The following is a 21,168-nucleotide window of genomic DNA, read 5'->3' on the forward strand; positions in this document are numbered from 1 at the left end:
GTGCAGAAACCAAATAAATGTGCAGAGCTTAATTTATTGAAAATGTGAAAATTACAAACCTGTTCATACACAATTAATCTGGGTCAGAGATTAAGTGTAAATTGTCGATTGTTGCCCGATTTTACATTTATTTTTATATTTTTGTTGTATTACTGCAACAGGAGGTTTGATTAAATGGTAAATAAAAAGATTAAAAGCTGGTTTTGGCCTGTGAAGATTTTTCAGGCAGATTTTAAGACTGTAATTCCCAAACGTCTCGTTGTTGTGGAAGTTTCAGTGTAAACTGATGCTTTTTTGGCGGCATGACTGACTTGTACACGGCCCGATCTCTCCTCCTTCATTCATGTTAGACGTCTGCTTGCCTGTTGCTTCTGTCTGTTAGCCTCAGGCCTCAGGTCCTCCCTCCATGTGTGTTGTGTTCGTACCATACAGCAGTTTTAGTTATTTTGCAGCGGTGTCTGCGTTTGAGCGGCACTGAAGGAGCCCAGCGGCGCCCCGGGGAAAGGGAAGCAGCGGCGGCCCTCGCGCTGCGCCCTTGCATCTTCCAGGTCCTGAGAGTCTGCCAAGGTCGACGTCACGACACACTTTGTTTGACCTTCTCACAGCACTCACTGCCGACTTCTCTGCCAGAGCTCGCGTTGGCCCGCATCCAGCTGGCTGAGTCCCACACAGAGATTTACACACTCCGCAACCAGAGCAGCGTGCTTCTGTTTTTGTGGTTCCAAGAGTACACGTGTGTATGTGTGTGTGTGTGTGTGTGTGTGTGTGTGTGTGTATGTGTTGCTTCTAGCGGTTGCCCGATAGATATTTTGGAGCAGGAAAAAGATTATGGACGATTACTTTGCAAAAGTACCGTGGAAATAAAATGGACTTTTATTTAATTGAGATTTTTTTGTAATGGGCCTCCACAAAATAGTCAAAATTGTTGAAGTGAAATAAAACATAAAAAGTAGTGGGTGCAAATGCAGTCACCCTGTTTGCTAATGAATCCCTTAAATAAGATCCGGTGGTACCAATTACTGTCAGAAGTCACATAGTTAGTTAAATAAAGTCCATCTGTGTCCAATCAAAGGGTCGATGATCCGTCACATGACATTAGAACACATTTCTTCAGAAGAAAAGACATTTGAAGTTGGCCAAAAGGCATGCACTCCGAACACGTTCACATTTTTTGGTTTTAAAGCAGTGACTCCATAAAGCCATGCAGCTCTTTATGACTTCAAAGGGTCCGATGTTTATATGCTCGATTCTCTGATGCTTTGCAGCTCCTTCAGAATCTCATTGGTCAGAACATTTCAGTCAAAGTAAAAATTAATAACTAAATCTGGAACAGTGAACACCCAACGTCCAACTCAAAGTAATACATAAGTTAGTTAGTGAGTTTCTGACTCCTGTAAAGTTGTCATGAATTGTTTATTTCTGCAGGCCATTTTAACACAGGGGTATATGGGGATTCACAGCCTCAAGTGGTCATACAAGGAATTGGAACTAGTTTTTGGCACTCCAGCCATTATGCAGCCTACGTAGCCTTTATACAGCCTTTATGTAGCTTAGTTTATTGTCGTGAGTGGACGGTAATAACTAAATGTGACTCAGATGCACATGTCGACATCTCTATTAGCTCATTGCGTCTCATCAGGATTCTGACAGCTGGACGGCCTGAAGGCACTGACATTCTAGAGGCAACACGAGGCCATAGCACCCTTGTTCATCCAGCATGAAGATGTATCTGAAGTTTGAGTGTCGGGTAGAGTGAGTTTAAGTGTTGCACCGCCACGACCCAGAAGCAGTGAAGCCCCCCCTCCTCCATTCAGGGCTGGGTCGTCGGTGCTGAAAGAGTCAGGCTGTCGTTATCTCACCTCCATCTTATGATGAGGATGTGAAGCGTTTTTGTTCCCTCTTATCTTGAACGCCTTCTTCCCGTTCAGTTGAAGTGCCCTAATGTTCTTAAATGGCACTCGGTGGAAACATGCTGTGGCTCGTTACGGGGGGAGACCAGAGGTGTTGGGAGGACCAAATACCATCCCGCCGTGTTCCCCACATTAATATTTAATACAAATATGAAGTGACGCAGTCAGATCATTGTCGTGTAGACTGCATATTTAAATCATGAGTTTTAATATGATTAACTGTGCAGCCTGACTCAATAGTCCATGCAGTGGTGCTATAAATCATGTGTGAATGGAAACAGAGATGTATGAGTATGAGTATCAGCAGCATTTATTGCCTTTGCAGCTTTTGATAGCTCCGTTTTCCTGTTTGACCGGGATGAAAAGGTTGGCCGGGAGAGTCGGCGGTAATACAACACGCTTCCCTGACCGGGAGGAGTGTCGGCTAGTCGGCTATTATCCTCCGCTGAGCGCCGTGGGACGTCAGTGAGGGGGAACCAGGCATGCGAGGCAAGTTTGTGCAGCTGAATGAAGGCTGCGCGGGATCTGGGTGTTGGCCTCCTGTCTGGCTGAGTGGGTGTGGTCGTGAGGGTGGGGGGTTGTAGACTACATTAGTGGCAGACTGGAGATTAGCACCCGGAGGTTTATGGCCCACACAATTACCCATCCTCTCATTCTGATGGACTCCGTTTGAGGGAGCCATTTGGCAAAGGGAGGCAATAATACACTAAGGAGCCGTTCCCATAAATCCCAGACCCTTCGATTAGCTCTGCAGGTCTGTTCTTTGGAAACGGACGTCCGCTGAAATATTTTTGCAAAAGTCAAAAGTCAGAGATTTCAGGTGCTCTATTGTAGCTTGAAACTTGACTGACGTGACCTTTAGCGGTGGATAGAATGAGGTGGAAGCGCAAACTTTTCTAGATTCTTCAAGTCTTAATTGCCCCTTCAGCCTACATGCCTCTGCTTGTCACATGACCAGGAGGCATGCTCCAATCTGAACAAAACATTCAGTCTGCGTCCACATTGTAGTATTGTGAGAGAAACTAAACACACCTAGAATTTCTTCCCATTCATTGCTTTCAGAACTCTTAGCAAACATTCAATTTTTTTTATCAGCATAGTCGATCGTTGTAACTTCAAAATCTCTCAAAGTCAAGAAACATCAGTGAAACCAAAACAGTTAAAAAATATAATGTGCAGACTGAACATGAACCGGTTCCTTGTGTGTTATTGGGACACACATTCCAGTGTTGACAGAGTCGTATCAACTGGTTTCCATCTCTCCCAGCAGCACAGTCGTCATTTTACAACGTAAATAATCTGCTAATTATCTCCATTAACATTCTCTAGCACATGTCTCTACTATATGCACAATTTGTTATTATGTAACATTCCAGAATGTCACATTTCATTTTTGATAAATGAAAGTGACGTTGTGTGACTCGTTGTTCAGTACACGCTGGACGGAGCACATTTGTAACATTTGTAATTCTTGATTTGCATAAAATGTTTAAATAGATTTTTGGTGCATTTTAACTTTCAAGGAAAAATACACACACACACACACACACACACACACACACACACACACACACACACACACAGTGGACACCTGGTTGGTTTCTTACAATCTATCATTAGGCTGAAAGGCGTCCAGTCAATGAGATTACAGGGCAGCGTGGGGAGCAGAGGGTCGTCTGATGTCCTTCCTGGGAACAAAAGGTCAGCCGTAAAATATATATACATACGAAGGATATCTGAACTAATAAATTCAAATTCAAATAATAACTTGTCATGTCAGTGTTTGGCCAGTAAAGTATTGTGTTTATCAAAGGCTGATTTTTTGTCTTCCACTGAGCCATCGAGCTCCAATTTTATTCATAGTGTCATATCACAGCAAAAGATTTCTCAGCACACTTTAGCAGAACTAGAACACACACACAACTTTCAAAGTCAATGAATCTTCAGAGAAAAAAACTGACTTTCAGGCAGAAATCTGGATCAGACTCTTGGCTTCCATCTGCATTTTGGTGTTGGTATTAAAAACACATGAATGAGCCTCACTGTTGCCAAAATAAAAGCATTAAGATATAACCGCACGGTTGAATTCACAAGTGTCAAGTTTAGTTTTGGGCACCATGGCAACGAGGTTTACTGTAAAGCATTGACAGCAGCGGGAAGGAAAGGAGCTGCAGGATCTCACTGTCACACATCAAGTGTTTAATACAGCCGGCATGAAGTGACGCAGTCAGAATGCTACGGGGGCAACGATGTATGATTTGCTTTTTGCATATTGTCATTTCACCACTGGGGGAGCCGCACCGGTGATATCCGTCGTAACCATGTCGCCTTACAGCGGCTTATGAAGTAGTTATGATGTGAAGGAGAATTCTTGATGATTTAGGTATTATCACCTGGTTTTTAGGTTCCTTAGAAGCCTGTGGCAAAATACACTTAGCAGGTTAATCCGGTCCGGTCTGCCGGGAGCCACAGAACGGGGAGGGGGGTCATACAGGATTGAGTGATGGACTAACATTTTGACAGGAAGAAACAAGAATAGAATCAGACACATCACTTCTCTGAACCGAGATTAACTAAAGTTGACAGTTGCCTGGAGGCCGGACCGAGAATGAGTCTGGAAACAATGTTAGCCGTTAAGAATCAAGCCATGAATCAGAGCCGGTTTACAGAGTTTCCCTCCATGTTCGTTTGTTCCCGTCGGACAGCAGCTGATTTGATTCAGCCTCCACTTCACTCCACTAAGCTCGGCTCCAGATGGCAGCCCTGGCGACCCGGTCCGGGCCCCCGGGGGCCCTGCTGCAGCCCCCCATCTAAACCAAACCACAGCACCCTTTAATCACACCTGCCTCCGTGTCATTAAACCCCGAGTTAATGTTTGAATGGGTGAGTTGATCACAGAGGTCAAGCGTGGCCTCCGTCAGCACGAGAGTTTATCCAACAGGATGTTCATTAAAAGTAGAGGAAGGAATGTTTTATCACCGAACATTAAACCAACAAGTTAAACATTACACAATTAATGGTTCCACCAAGAGACACAAACACTTTCACCGATTTCTAATTAAGAAAACACACACACAGTCATGTTTTCATGACTTTTGGGGACATTTCATTGACTTTCAGTTAATTCCTGGAGACTTACCCTGACCCTTAACCTAGCCCTGAACCAAGACTCCAAACTGTAATGATTTAGGGTTTGGGGATGTGCATTGGTCCCCATTTCGTCCACAAAAAAATATGTTGTAAATGAGGATGCAAGTACACTGGAGTTGGGTGCTGTGTGATTAAAAATAAAACTCTTTTAGAGTTTTTGTGAGCCAAATACATCCCATTGTGTTTCTATAAACATGACTGCTCAGTGGATTTCAACCCTTTGCAGTTTATGTTGTAATGAATAACTGCGGGGGCAAACCTCTCTGTATACGCCACACGGCAACGAACACCCGTCTCCACGGTGACGGTGTGTGTGGTCAGGTTGTTCTCCGCTGGTGTTCGTACTCTTACCTAGGAAAAGTAAATGTACTGGTTCATACGTAATGGAATCGTGCAGGGCTGCGCTCAGGTCAGTCAGGTGATGTAGTATGAAGAGTGACAAAGTCCACACAGGCAGGAGGTTCTGGATATATTGGGTCAAACAAACACAGGACTTTCTACCAGGAGACTGCTGTTCCTGTGAAACCAAAATATATATATATATATTTTTTTAGAATTTACACACGTCAAAGGACTCTATGTGTATTCAAATCATTAATATAGTAGCAAATAATTAGTAACCAGCAAAGTGGAGACCCATCCTGCAGTTTCCCCCTCGCTATTTGCTCTGTCAGCACTTTTAGCACTGCTAACACCGTTAGCTTCCAGCTGCCCAATCAGCCGTCGCAATAGATGCTATCTGAATTTTGAATTTAGCACCTTTAACGCCGCCGACCTTTGACCTCACTTCATGCTCTTTTGTCTGAATGGGAGCAAAACCCTGCAGCCACGCTGAGAACACGAAAAGCAGAAGAGTGGAAGCTGTTTTAGCAGCACTTGGCTGGTATTCATACATTGTTTAGATGCCAACGTACCCTTAGTCATGTAGTATATAGTGTATATAAAGCTTATGCTCCATAAAAACAATGAAGTTAATCTGTTCTTGCAGCTTTCTGAACATCCAGCCGCTGGATGAGAAACGGTTCCTCTGATCGTTACACAACTATCTCGTAACTATTGCGGAATTCATGTAAAGGTTAAACCCGGGTTTGTAAAGACGCTGTTAAAGGTGACTCAGCGTGATGGATCTGTATCCACAGAGCAGCAGGAGGAGGCCTTCTGCAGACATGTAACCCATTACCAAACCATTCAGTTGAGCAACACTTCGCGGCCGCTCAGCGAGTTCCAGGCGGGGCGACGGCGGCGATGGTGACTCATTATCAAACTATAAGAGGACAGATGGTAAAGATTAGCTCAATTGGGAGGCCTGCTGCATCTCCAGGTGAGATATTAATATTGCTCCATCTAAACCGTCTGAACTGCGTCACACTGACTCATCTGCCTGAACGCTACAATACCCGACATGAATGCAGACATGAAGACACTAAATTAGTGTCCACAAGATGTCTTACTTCTGTCCAGTTGGCATCTATCACCATAAATATCTTTATACTGCAGTGATCTTTTTCGTATTTTGCCCAGAATAAGGGAATTAGTACATTAATGTTTTTGTTTTTTTTTACCAATGAAACAAAGTGACTTTTGAGGAAAAACTACTAACTTAATTCAGTGACACAAAAAAGTCAGTCACAGTTACATTAGGTTACAGTGTGAATAATAAAGCTGCTTTAAAGGTCCCCTATTATACTGTTTTTTGTCGGCTGTCTTAAAGTTGCTCAAATGAGCTCTCCTGAGAACAGGCTGTTTCTGTGCCTGCACCTTTAAATGCTAATGAGCTCCGTCTGTCATCGCCTACTTGGAGAAAGACGGAGAGGATGTCGCTTACGCTAGTGGTACCATGCGCCAATGTTTACGGTGGATGTATCGCTATGGCTCGCCTATGTGGCTCAGGTGAAGTTGCTGGGTCCCGTATGGTTGAGAGGGTCAGTGTCGAGGCAAAGCCAGCTTTGTACTGACCCTCGTTACTGAAGCAATCCGATGTGAAGTGTTTAGCACACACATACAAGCTAACACGGACCGTAGCCGGCACATTGTCATTAAAAATGAAACACAACCACTGTCTCTTCTGTTCTTCTGTAGCTGGGACTGAATATAAGCACTTATGTTGATTTGTACAACCAACAACAGAGCAATCTGCGTGTCTAACTCTGAGCGACATTGTGAAACACGGCTATCTCACTGCTATCTCACCGCAGGACTCACCGAACTTCACCTCGGTGATGAACGCCCCCTCTCGGATATCTCCTATCATCACGCAGAGGAGTTTGGCCTATGCAAATGACTCCCTTTGTTACGTAACGCCGTTGTACCAGTGGGTGGGCTGCAGAGACCATGCAGGAGTCGCTTGTTTTTCTCATTCAGGGAAGACCAGTTTATAAGTGTAGAGACCAGAGAAAACATGTTTTTCATGGGACCTTTAAAACTGATCTCAGATCTCCACCTTGATCAAAAATCAGCGCCACTGTGGATTCGCTCATCTCCTTTAGTGTGAGGCAAGCAGCAGTGAAAATGTTTTTTAGAGGATGAACGCCAATAATCTAATAATTCTAGTGGCGATGACCTGTTCTGTACAGCAGTCAGTTGCACAATCAGGATTTTATGAGCCACTAATATCAGATTAAACACTTTAATTAATCCCTCCACAGGTAGCCTACGCAATATTTAAACTATATAAATCGGAGCAATATAAAAAGCATTACTTTTTTTGCTGTCGTGCTTTTGAAAAACCTCCAGGAAATCATTTTTACAGGCAAATCATTAAAACATCGTAATTTAGCAGAAGCAGTACAATTACTGGATAGAATAAAAATAGAGGATTATTGGAAAAGCGAAGTACTCTCTCACTAAATTAAGATCACTTAAAAACGAGGTCCATCCTGCGTTGCCTTTTTAACAAAGTGAACAACGTTCTTTCTGTGGAGGTTATGGACACAGTAATGGGAAGAAGGTGTGGACTTTAGGTCAATGCCTTCTGCTGGAGAGATCAGAAGACTCCATAAAGACTTGTAGATATGTGATCCAGTAGTTTACCATGTTGAGGCTTTACAGCACCAAATTCAGTGTGTGCACATAGCATTGAACAAATAAAAACACTCATCAGTATGCTTCTTTTTCCCAGCCTGAAGTCCGTGTAAACCAGAGTTTTATTTTGAAACGAACTGTGTTCATGTAGTGAGTGGAAAACTGTATTTACTGTTATTTGAAGACATGTAACTTGTTGCTAGGTTAATATTTAGTGAAGTCAAACTGAAGACTTTTTTTAAGTGAACATGATTAAACTGCCTCTCACACTGTTTTAAAAACCTCACTTTTTGATCATTCATGTCTGTGCCTCTCTCTCTCTGTCTGTCTCTCTTTCTCTCTCACTCACGTTGTGGCCGTTGGACTTTGTTCAACCTGTCAGGTGAGCAAATAACGTTAATTTCAACGTTTTCCATATGTTTTCTCTGCAAGTCAAACTGAAACCGCGACTGCATTGAAATCCACGTTTCGTTTTTTTGGGTGGGGGTGCAGTGGACTGGAAGAACAGCAATCTATGATCAGCCAGTAAAATCAGCTACTGTCATCACTTTAAAAGCATTGCACTTCTTACCACAACAGACTGATACTTAATAGTTTCTTTTTTTAATTTTTAAATCCCGGATTACGGATGCAAAACAAAAATGTTGATTTATGGTTTCGCAAGGGACACAAACAGCAGCATCCTGGGTGAAAGTCCTGTGTTTGTGTGATTCATTACTGCACACAATATTCACATAAGCAGATCTGAAGCAGGAAGGAGAATATATTCACTTTCAAATGGAGTTCTCTGACCCGTCCGTGTAATATTATTATTGGTTGTATTACATGTTACAGAAAGTTATGCATCTCGCTAATCAGAGGATAATTAGTAATATAGTCATTCTCAAGATTATTGTCTGACCTTTAGCACTTCTCTAGTCACCTAATTAGATTATCAATTTAACACAAAATTGTGTTTGTTTTGGTTTATTTGACTTATAGAAAGACTTGACAGCTCTTTTGTTACCGGAGCTTCATCTTCAGACAGAATGTCAGCAGCTTTTCTTCGGCTGGACTTTGTGACTGCTGCTGCTCTTTGAATCCTAATAAGTTAGAATTAACATTGGCTAAGGTTAGAATGGCCGACGGTATCACATGCTTCTCGTTTAGCTTTAACTTTTTTAAGAGCGTAGCATAAATTAATGGAGCCTGAAAAAGAAGAAAAAACAGCTCCATAAACAGAACATTAAGAGGTCTGCCTGACAAAGCGTGAAGCAGCATTTTAATATCAGATGTCTAACAGCTGCTTGTCTGACATTGATTAACACCTCTGCTCCGGGGAGCATTCCAACTCCCTCTATGGGTCTATTCTGGAGCGCTGGGAGGAGGATGGGCTCTGTTGGGAATATGAGAGCACTGCATGCGTTCGCTAACCAGCAGAAATGTGAGACGGCTCACAGAAAACAGACGGTGTTCTATTGGGCATTAAGGAGTCAATGATTTATTCTAGTAAATGTCAAAACCATGGGAATGTCATGTCATCCACCATGCAGCAGGGTTCAGTTGTTTTTAGGACGACATTTCTGACATCTTGTAAAATGAGCTTGTGTGTCATCTGATGGCAATATTTGATATCCATTAATCAGTTAAAGAGAGGCAACGAGTGTGAAGTTATTTTATTTTACAGTAACCAGGCAACAACCGCCAGGTCTGAAGAATATAGCTAACGCGAATGTGCCTTACACCTACATTCTTCACAATGGCCACCAGGGGGTGAATCCTTTGGTTGCAAAGTCGAAGTATGAGAAAATGTCCTGACTTGTCAGTTGATTTATTTCTACTGTAAATAAACATGCATTTATTGGTCTCAACCGCTAGTTTCAAGTCTACTTCAATGCTCTATATGTATTATATATTATATATTGAGAATGCAGTTTATTTGTATGGTGATGTCTGCAGTAGGAGACAGACAGAAATTCAACAAGAAAATCTAAAGAAGAACCGAAAAATATGAATAATGAATAAAGTCAAGTTAATTTTTGCAATCAGAGGAAGTGCTTTACATACTCTAATTCAGCTATCCAAAATCCAAACAGATAAATAAAATAAGTTAGCATTATAACATCACTGCTGTAGCCCGATCCTGCCGATTAGCCCTCTACAATACATACAGTATTCAGACATTTCTCACAAAGGATGCAACGCAACTCCTCATCTCCCGCCTTGACTACTGCAACTCTCTCCTAGCTGGACTCCCGGCCTCTGCGATTAAACCATTGCAGCGTATCCAGAACGCTGCAGCACGCCTTATCTTCAATCTACCCAAATTCTCCCATGTGAACCTCCACTGGCTCCCTGTTGCAGCACGCCTCCAATTTAAGACGATGGCACTGGCCTTCAAGGCCATCAATGGAACAGCACCCGTCTACCTTCAAACACTGGTCAAACCTCATGCCCCGGAGTGAGCACTTGGCTCCTCTACTAACAAATGTCGCTCAGCAAAGTCCAGACTCTTCTCTGTTCTGGTCCTCAGTGGTGGAACGAACTCCCGACCAATGTCAGGACAGCAGAGTCACTTGCCATCTTCTGAAAAAGGCTCAAGACTCACCTGTTCAGACTTCACCTGACTCTGCATAGCATGACCCCCTAACAGCCCAACCTATACCACTTTGATCATAGCACTGTTGTTCTTAAGGTATGTTTGCTGAACAGCTACTTTACTCAGATGAGGACCTAACACGTTTCTATTTTTTAGCTCTTACTTTATCGGCAATGATATGTTGTGGTTTCTTTCTTTTGACAAATGTACTTATTGTAAGTCGCTTTGGACAAAAGCGTCTGCTAAATGCCCTAAATGTAAATGTAAATGATAAAACCAAATTGGAGCTCCGCAGTGGGCAGTTTGCAACGTGGTGAAGTGGTGGAGCTGGGGGCCGGGTGGAGCTGAGGGTCGGGCAGCGCTGCGACGGAGGGGGATGATTAGCGGTTGGAGATCCAGTGAATTGAGCGTGACCTCAGTGTGTCAGCAGATCGTGTAACACAGAGCAGCTTCCAGCCGGCCGCGTTGCATTGTGTCGGCCGCTGCCTGCTGCTCATTGACTGTTCATGCTGAGTCTGCAGTTGCACGCCGTCTCTCACCGTCACCGCCATTTGTGGTGAGAGGGGATCATTTCTTTGACTTTTTTTCTGGCTTTCATGATACACTCTTTCATCCCCATCACCTCAATCATTGTGCTCTGGTTTTACACCGTTTGCTTCCATTGAAATGCTGCATAAAATGTCAGTGTGTTTCCAAAAAGTTGACTAACGAAAATGTAAATGCGCGTTTTTTGCTCAGTTACGGTAGTTACAGAGCCTTTATTTGAAACAGGGTCATATTAGAGACTGTCTCTTATTTCATAAGTGATATAAGAAGCTCAAATTTAATTGAACAAGTGGGTTGTTTCTTTTTAAAGCTGCCTGTTTTTATTTGTGATCTAATTTTTTATACATGTTTAATAAGTATTGTTGGAGGGAACTAACAACAGCTTCTTCGTTGTTGTAGGAGCTCAAAAAAGCAGCCCTGTTTATTAAGATTATGTAGCTTAAGAAGGTGACGTAACACTTAATCGTTCGGTTATCACAAACAGAAGCAGGCGGCGTGGGAATCATCGCTGTCAGGCAGGTGAGACAACTACGAGCCAATGAGATTCGGAGTGTCACATCGTCACATGCATTTCGATCTGATCACAAGATGCTCTCGAGTCACTTCTACTCGCTGTTTCATTCACTGATGTTACTGTCAGGGAAATTCAGTACTTCCTGCCTAGATGTTTCACATTAAAACTCTCCCATTAGCTTCCTGTCCTGGTGGACTTTCAACGTAAAACATGAAGCAAGAAGTGTTGGATGTAATTTTACCCTAACTATTACGTACCATGAGTGCTGTTTGTCATTTATGTTGCATATAAATTAATGTATTGTTGAATTGTTTCGATGAAGACTAAGTTCAAAATACTACAGTTAATGATGTACTAGAGAGGACTTTGTTCTGATTGGGTCAGATGTGAGTGGAGGACGGTGGACATGTCGTCTCCGTACTGGGACGCGGAGCTGCCAAGTGGAACAGGAAGCAGCTTTGATAACAAATGCAACACACCTGTTTTTGAGCTTCGGCTATTAAATCTAATTTTGAAGACAACGCAGGACATGGTGGTTTTCATGTGGGGATAATTAGAAAAGCATCCTTGAGAGCTGAAGTTCAAACAAACAATCAGGACGGGACTCTGTGCAGGCAGAGAGGAGGAGAGGAAAAGGGCTGTCGATGGTAACTGGGAAACCGGCCAGTGGTGGGACTGGTCCCAGTCTATATCGGTATATCGGAGCAGGTTTGCAACATAAATTAGCGCCCCCCGCAGAACGCAGCTGGTATTGTTTTCACCTTGTGAGAAGTGTGTGACATCGTGGTAAAATATTTGTAGCAGGATCTTCCTCATGAGTGTTTTCGAATACTTTGCCAGCTATTTATACGCCTGTCTGCACTGCAAGATGCACACAAAACCCAACAGCTGGGTGTGGAAATCAAAATGCAGGCGCCCCATTTTACACCCCAGGCATTGCCGATGGTTTGATCCTATTGTGAGATTGTTTCTAGTTATTAGGTTGTTTCCAAGATGTGTTCAAATCCCGATTGTGTGTAGTTGTGTCTGTAAAGGCTCTGGATGTCATCATGGCGAGGTCATCAGATGAACGCGTGTGTGTGTGTCAGTCAGCAGGAAGTTGGTTGGTGTTTCTGCACAGCTGTTTATCTCATGGACCAATAGACTTACTGTGGCTACCTCCAGTTTTTAAAGTGTGTGGAGGATTGATAGCCTGCTCAATGGATAGCTGGCTCATTCTATAATAATTCTATAATAATATTCAATAATATTCTGCCAATAGAGTTATTATCCAAAAATGAACTCATGTTTAACATTTTTATTGAGACAGTAAAGTGAGAAGTGGAAGTAGGGTTATTATCTGCTAGACTTCCATGCAATCAGACAGATTTTTGCAACCAGTAGGGGTCGCCCCCTGATGGCCAGTAGAGAGAATGCTTGTTTAAGGCACTTCTGCTTTGGCTTCACTTTCCAGAACTGCAGGTTGCCACCAGTTATTAACCTGACCCACCAGATGGTTTGTTACACAGGATGACCCAAAAGCCATCACTGTTTGGAAAAAGGGCGAGAAACTAAAAAAAAAAGAGGCAGGTCATTGGATGAACCATCATGAATATGAAAATGAGCATGATGTGTCTCCTTTAACCCAGATTTAAACCCACTAAACACATTCTCAAGGTGGAACAACAGACCATTATTAGTGTGGTTGCATGTGAAGAATGTATTGTTCCCAGAAACCAGATGCACTGTTACATATTAATATTACAGCAGCAGAGCAGATCAGAAGGTATAGGTTCAGAGGATAAAAGGATGGGAGGGACAGCGTGGTGATTTGCTGTCGGCAGTGATTTACTGGGCCGTGTGTGTCTCTCTGGCTGGAGGCCATGTTGGCCTTTGAAGCAGCCCAGATGAAGGAGAGACCGTAGTCATTGTGTTACAGGAGCAGAGGTGGAACTGCAGCTGTTCCTCACACACACTCATCCACACGTTTAGGACTTTCTAAACGATGTTTTCTAAGCATCTTGAGAAGACACGTTCTCGCTCCCAACTCTTCAAATACGCGTGGTCAGTGCCCCTGCGACATCTTTTCAAAATAAACTCCCATGTTCACAGGAAACATGCAGCTTATGCTCATTACATGCACACAGACCCTGGTCTAATGTAGGGTTACTTTGTCTATTGCTTCATTTATGCAATTTAAGCATTTGTTTAGGTACTAGTTACTCTGACTGTCTAATAATGATGCAGGTGGATTTAGATGAGAGTTTAGCTGAAAGCGAAAGGCTAAATGGTGCCAGGACAGCAGAAACACTCAGGAGCACCGAGGCAAATCTCGAGTTGAGTTCCAGGGACAGACAGGCAGAATCAGCATGAATCAGTTAGAGAAAAGTGCTGCAGGTCTTGCACTGGAATGGTGAGGAACATATGACAGCGAGCATGTGTGAAGCAGGAGTCTTTATAGCGGCTTGATTAGTGATCCAGAGCAGCTGTGAGCAACAGGTGAGCGGCGTTGACTTGACGAGGCAGAAGTGAGGAGGAGGAGGGTGAATGGAAAATACTGAGAGGAAAAGTGTGTGGAGAGGCTGAATGAGGAGTGAGATGAAAGACTAAATTGTTCTTATAGACTCACAACATTATGTAAAGGACCCGACAGAGACATAAACAGTTTTTCTTTGCCTTTCAATGAGGGCTTGGCGATAATAAATCTTTTTGATAATTTATCAATGGAATCATATATTGAGATATTGGGATACACAATTCAATTACATCATCTAATTTGAACAAGCACATATCCACTCATAAAAACAATCGGATCAGTTCAGTAAAGTATTACATGAGGAGTTATAAACAAATGTATGTGGTTATTTCAAATAGTCTAAATACCAGAAAACATACTATATCTTGCTATATATCGTTATAGAGATATGAAATTATCAATATTGTGAAAGAAGATTTTGTCCGTATTGTCCAGCCCCTCTGTTATCTACATGAGGCTGATTTACTGTCTTTGATTCATTTATAGTATACATTGTATTTCAAATTTTATCTCCATGCCGTCCGGCTGAGAATGTGGGTCGGTCATCGGCATCAGTTCGTGTCACATTGAAGGAGCCTCAAGTCTGGAGGCTTTTCTCTACATGGATTTGGAGGACGGAGCTCAGGATTAACCTTCTGATGCCTCTCTCTTCCACTGATTGACGACAGACTATAACGTAGACAGATCACAGGAATCCTTTGGGCCAGTTCATCTCATTGTACAAAAACCTGCTGCTTTGTCATTTATATCATTCCCATCTCCAATTTACTGGGATCTTATGGGGAAGATGGTGTTGTCTGATGTCTGACTCGGCACGTGGAATTTACATCTGAAAGCTTATCAACAAAACGACAAAACCTCAATAACATAAATATGTCAGCTTTACAGCGGCCCTCTCGCAGACCTCGCTGCTTAGCGGCATCAAGCCAGGATGGACAATTTATCAATTGTTTTGCTCTGAAAGTGCATCATATTGGTACATTGCACTTTAAAATGTAAGCTGTTCTTTCTAAATGCAGGATATTTCCATAACGGTGATTGTGACACAATAGATGAACAGCCACGGTTGTGACAATTAAAGGGCTAGAAATACATTATGTCAATAGGGTCCTCACAAGGGCTACAGAAATCTGTGTGTGTGTGTGTGTGGGGGGGGGGGGGGGGGTGTAAGGTAACACTTAGGGCTGCCAATATGTGGTCAGCCTGTTGCCACTTAATTCTGTAGAGGCACAGAATGCCTCTTCATATTAGCTTCCACATCTTCTGTTAGTGCTGTGTGTGTGTGTGTGTGTGTGTGTGTGTGAGAGAGAGAGAGAGAGAGAAAGAGAAGCAGAGTGCTGTTACCGGTGGCACTTAGCCAACTGGACGGTTGCCAGCATGACCAGGCAGCAGCGCTGATCTCGGATTAACTCACTCACACACACCTGTTCAACATGTACACACTTACACACAATTACACGTACACACCTGTTCAACATGTACACACTTACATATACACGTATACACACTTACACATACACGCATTAACACATATACACACTAACACATATACACACTTACAGAAGCCGGATTAGAAATAATAAAATAAACATTTGTACATTTTTACCTACACTTTTTTTCCCCGTGATGACGGGTTGGCGTTAGCTCAAACATGCTGTACAATATTTTACCTGATTTCATGTCTTCTTCATCACCTTTGATGCTGAATCAGCATCCTGATACAGCACACCTGTCGGACGGATGGGTTATCGTGGCAAAGGTGCAGAAGTCTTAATTAAAAATAACTGCAGCAGCTTTTTCTCGGTGTGTTCAGAGTTTGAGTTGTCGCTCCGAATGAAAAGAAGGTTTTTCCAAGTTCAATGTCAGCCGGCTTCCCTCAGCTGACCCTGCTGACGGCAGCCTGCAGGTTCAGATGAACCCGGTGTCCTTCAGCCTGCCTCAGCCTGTCGGACTCCTCGTTGACTTCACACAGACGGGGGAAACAAAAACACACGTAGGGTTCAAACAGACAGGAATGCTGCCCGGCCATTTTCTCTCTTGCTCGACTCATTTCTCTCTGCTTCCGAGTGACTTCAACATATATAATTAGAATTAATCAGTTATAGCAGATTCTGACAGCATATAGATTAAATGTTATTAGTGTCCGACGGCGCAGGTTTAGTCTATGAAGAATGTTGTTGATGACAGAACATCAAGCATAAGTTGTCTTTGTTAAATGAAAAGAAAAAAAATCACGTCTGCCGGGTTTGAGAAAGGTCTGAGAAAAAATGACAGATGGATTGTCACATAAAGCTCTGACACATATTCTCATCATTTTATATTTATGCCCTAATGATTCCTGTTTATTTTTTAATTCTTCAAGATACTCTCAGGATGAATTTGACATATCTTCCTTTCTTTCTTTCTTGGAACGGTTACCTCGTTTATAACAACTTAATGTGAACTCACGATGTAAACATGATGCCATATGTATCTTTGGAGAATTAAAGGTTATAAAAATGAATATGTATTTGAGATTTCCTCCTCCTGTGTGCCTGCATGTGTGTGTGTTATCGCCTCATCATTGTCTCTGCGTTTATGCCGGTGCACTCCATGAGCTTCACAATTGATCCTGCGGCATTGTCATCCGCTCTGCATTTGTGCACTTAACATTTTTGCAACGGCTTGCTGTTCCTTTACCTTTCGATATTCCCTCCACCACCGACTGCCTGCAGTGCAGCACTCACAATGCACTCACAACCTCCCCTCCCCGACACACAACACAAACACACATACACGCCTCCGGAACCTTCTCCTTAACAAACCCCCCCCCACGGTTTCCTCCTGAGTGCTGACCTGCTCTGGTCCTTTAATATTGGTGACAGCTAATACACTTCTAAATGATCAGTTATTATCTCTGGGGCCTCGTCCACAGGGCCCCACTGATTCCAAAGGTCATCTCTCTGTCTTCCAGTATTGATTAAGTGGGCCTGTTAACGCGGCTCTGGGCCTCACTGAAAGTGAACAGTGCCACTAACATATTTCCATCAGCTGTATCTGGCTGCAGAGTCCCGTTTAAAAGCCTCTTTGACACTGCCGTCGCCGCCGCCCGGTGAATAGGGCAGCAAGAGGAGCATAATGGGGATGCCAATAAAGAAACTGGTGCTACTAAAATATCCAGAGGGCCTCCAGGCATGACAGGCACTGGAATCCTGTTGTCTATTTATTTTTCTAATAAAGAAAATATGACTGTACAGCGGCCAAAAGAGCTTCATACATGGCAACTTAATCATGAAAGATTGTCACCACTTTGACCAAAAATGTATAATTTTCAACAATTTATGATTGCGTTTCAGATAAATGGACAGTTGGTAAAGAACAAGAGAGAAAGGAAAAACAAATACATGGAGTTTGGCATTCTGGTAATCGCCATCTTGGTTTTTGGTTGGGTTTTTTGCAACCAGAAGTGATGTGAGAGGGTGGAAGAAAACCAAATGTTTTACAGTTAATGTTCATGAACTGAAAACACACTGCGAAAGGATTAAAGTAGCCACGCCCTTAAGATTTATTGTCTATTTTACTCTGAATGGGACCAAAGTTTAGTAAATTAACATCATGTTATATTGGAGAAGACTTGAACTGAGGGATTGAGACCATAAACTCTTGTTTATAATGTTTACAAGGTAATAAATCAAGTGAGAAGTAGAAGGAGGAGTTGCCCCCTGCTGGCCATTAGAAAGAATGCAACTTTAAGGCATTTCTATCAGCTCTCAGACCGGGATGTTGCAGCCTGGTCCAGCCTCACGATTATGTGGCTTATATATTTTCATAGTATATAAACAAAACAGTGAATGAATAGAGCCTGCACATGTGAAGAGATAGACGTAATATTTAAAACGACATGGCTTGAAATTAATTAATTTCATTTTAGTGTATTTGTGCTCAAACTGTGTCTTTACAGCGTCACCAAGGGGTTAAATAAAGACAAACCTCTCAAAGGTGCCCAGATATGTAAGTGCTATTTAAGGCCAAAAATGTCATTTTCCTGATATTGTTCGAGCAGTCGTGTGGTTCTGTGTGTCTTTGTGTCGAAGGTGTGTGTCTTTGTGTAGAAGGTGTGTGTGTGTGTGTGTGTGTGTGTGTGTGTGTGTGTGTGTGTGTGTGTGTGTGTGTGTGTGTGTGTGTGTGTGCTATCTGTGCTGCTGATCAGCGGCTACTGTGCGACACACTCGCCGTGCTCAAGGCTACATGGCGATTGTCTTGAAGGAGCTCATTGTCCTCGTCAGTCATAATTCTAAACAAACTCGCTCTTCTGGGATTTTTCTTAAAGGCCTCCCCGACTACAACATTAGTGAAAATGTTGAATACATTATTAATTGGTTTCCTTCTTTCTTTTTCAGTTGTATGAATTGGATGATGATGAAAAGCGCAAAGAGTTTCTCGACGACCTCTTCAGTTTCATGCAGAAACGGGGTAAGTGACAATACGCTTCTTCCCTCACAAAACCTCTTGTTCAGAATTCTACTTTTAAAAGTTGTTTTTCCCCCCAAGTTTCCTCTAATATGTCCATCAATCAGTTGATAACAATCAACCACGTTGCATAGAAGCTCCAGGGCTGCGTATAGGTACCTTTGAGGTATCGACCACACTAGTATCCAAATGTCCCAAATCAATCGATCCGTTTTTGCCCAGATCCAGAAAATGCTACTTCTGTGGTGTAGTGATGTCAAGCACCACAGTGAGACAAAGGTGGTCAAGATTCCGAGTCGTATAAACAGTTCAGAAGGGGAGATACACCTCGACTTTCTCAGTTCTCCTCACAATACGCTCAATGTTTGCTCTTATTGGCCACTGACACCGTGAGGGTGTGAGGATTCTGGTCTAGATCTGTGTTTAGACCCTTCCTCTATAATATGAGGAAGTTAAACCACCCAGCAGAGAATAAAAGGCACCGCCATGCACAATGACAGTCTATTTTAGGAGCACAAGGCTGGCATGTTTTTGTTTGAATTCCTTCTTCTCTACACAATTTTTTACATGTCTGCAAAAACCTTTTGTCCTCACCTGCCTGTCATCGGCATACGATGCAATGGACTCGGAATTAATGGAAAACTGGAGTTTCTATGACATCATCTGAATTGAAAACGGCAGGAATAACTGATAACTGCTGTCACTTTTGAATTATTTTTAGTTAAGTTTTAAGTCGAGTTTCCATGTTTAACCACGGTGGATTTAGCCGCGATGTTTTTCCACAATGCTTTCCTGTACAATGTAGGAAAACAGAGCTCCTTTTAAATGGAGTTCACAACCAAAATAAAATGTAATTTCAAATATTAATGTGTATTTTGCTCACAGAAAACAGACATATAATGAGAATTTAACAGGTATTTCCCCTAATTTTTGCACAAATGGTTATCATCTGCAAACATGTTGATTACATTAGATTTGGAAAGCGTTAAAGGTTGATGTTTGAAGATGAAACTGGATATTTGGACTTATGATCGTATGAGTTACAAACGAGAAGTGATACCCACTCAATATAATCTTATTCAGAACGTATTAACATATAGTATATGGTGTGACATTACTTTTTTATTTGATAAATGTCATCAATCCTTTCACATTAAAAATGAGTGACTAATGATGAAAACAAGAATAAACATTCAAACAAGATTTTCCAGACTTCATTTGTTCATCAAAAGAGAGAACAGGAAATCTGAAATCCCCAAATCGCTCTCACTTTTGCAGTTTTGAATGGCTGGGAGGAGATTTATGGTGTTAGGGACAAAATCAGAGAGTATCTATGTATACACACACATTTATTATAAAACAAATGACTGCTGACGAATGTCTGCTTTCATTTCACACATTAATACATTTGTTATACTGTATACTATGAATGTGTTTTCATTTCATATAGTTTGAAATTACTTGAATGCACTTTAATGAAAGCTGCTGTGCTTTGGTTTTAAAAGAAGAACAAAAAAATGTTTTTTCCGGCCGCTTGCCCTCGCTCAGGTGTGACAGCTGTAGGAAAGCACACGTTGATGAAGTAATGATGTAGTCGGCCGGTCACTTGGGTTTAGAGGCCGTATGGATTGTTGTTGGAGCGTTCAATTAGAGATTGATTTTGGACTTAGTGTAGGGAGACATTGTCGGTGCAGAGCAGATCAGCAGCAGCCTATCTCCGCCGCTCGCCTCTGACATCGGTGATCAGAGTGGACCGCTCCAAATATCCCAGATCGATCTTTCTTGAAAAACATCACTGTCATTCTGCACTGACAAAGAAATGTCAGCCAGGCCGGCTGGCCGAGCACAGATCCCGTTGGAAAGTGTCAAAAATACGGCACTCTTTTAACATTGATGAATTATTGGATGGCTAAATCTGGACCGCAGTGATTCCTCTCTGAGGAACTGGACTGTCACTTCTTATTGTGTTTGTTCCACTTAAATAATTCACTTTATTATTATTTATTTTTTAGCGGCCTTCCAAAATGACTCAGACTTCAAACGAAAACCAGAATGATGCAGATACAGAAATATTCTCCCATTGCCATTTATAATAATAATAATAATAATAATAATAATAATAATAATAATAATAATAATAATAATAAATTGTATTTGTTGGTGCCTTTCAAGACACCCAAGGACACATTTATAGATATAATTCCTGCCCTGACTGGCTGTATTGAGGGATGCACCAGTCCGATTCCGTGGGGGTCGGTATCGGTACCATGATCCGACTCACGTTATAACATGAAAATGATTCCACGAGTTCCCTGCAAGGAGTATAAACGTTTGCCAGAAAAGGACAGACCTTGAATTCATGAACAATACAAACCCTAAATTGCTCAAATCTGTAAACTCAGGGTTTGTACTTTGCTGCTTTTTGTTCCATTCCCTCCGTGGCAGCGATGCGGTTCAGTATTTCACCGACATATTTCCTCTTGTC

The 21,168-nt window shown here is 42.2% G+C and overlaps 1 protein-coding gene across 1 annotated transcript in view; it reads left to right on the plus strand.

Moving 5' to 3' along the window:
* Positions 1–21,168, plus strand: part of arid3c (AT rich interactive domain 3C (BRIGHT-like)) — a 56,731-nt gene that overhangs the window by 21,314 nt on the left and 14,249 nt on the right. The window contains exon 3 of the mRNA XM_084024899.1: positions 18,614–18,686. Within this exon, the coding sequence (XP_083881025.1) occupies positions 18,614–18,686 (73 nt within the window). The remainder of the gene's footprint in view (positions 1–18,613; positions 18,687–21,168) is intronic.

Source organism: Eutrigla gurnardus (genome assembly GCF_963514095.1).
Source record: "Eutrigla gurnardus genome assembly, chromosome: 13".
Taxonomy (NCBI): Eukaryota; Metazoa; Chordata; class Actinopteri; order Perciformes; family Triglidae; genus Eutrigla; species Eutrigla gurnardus.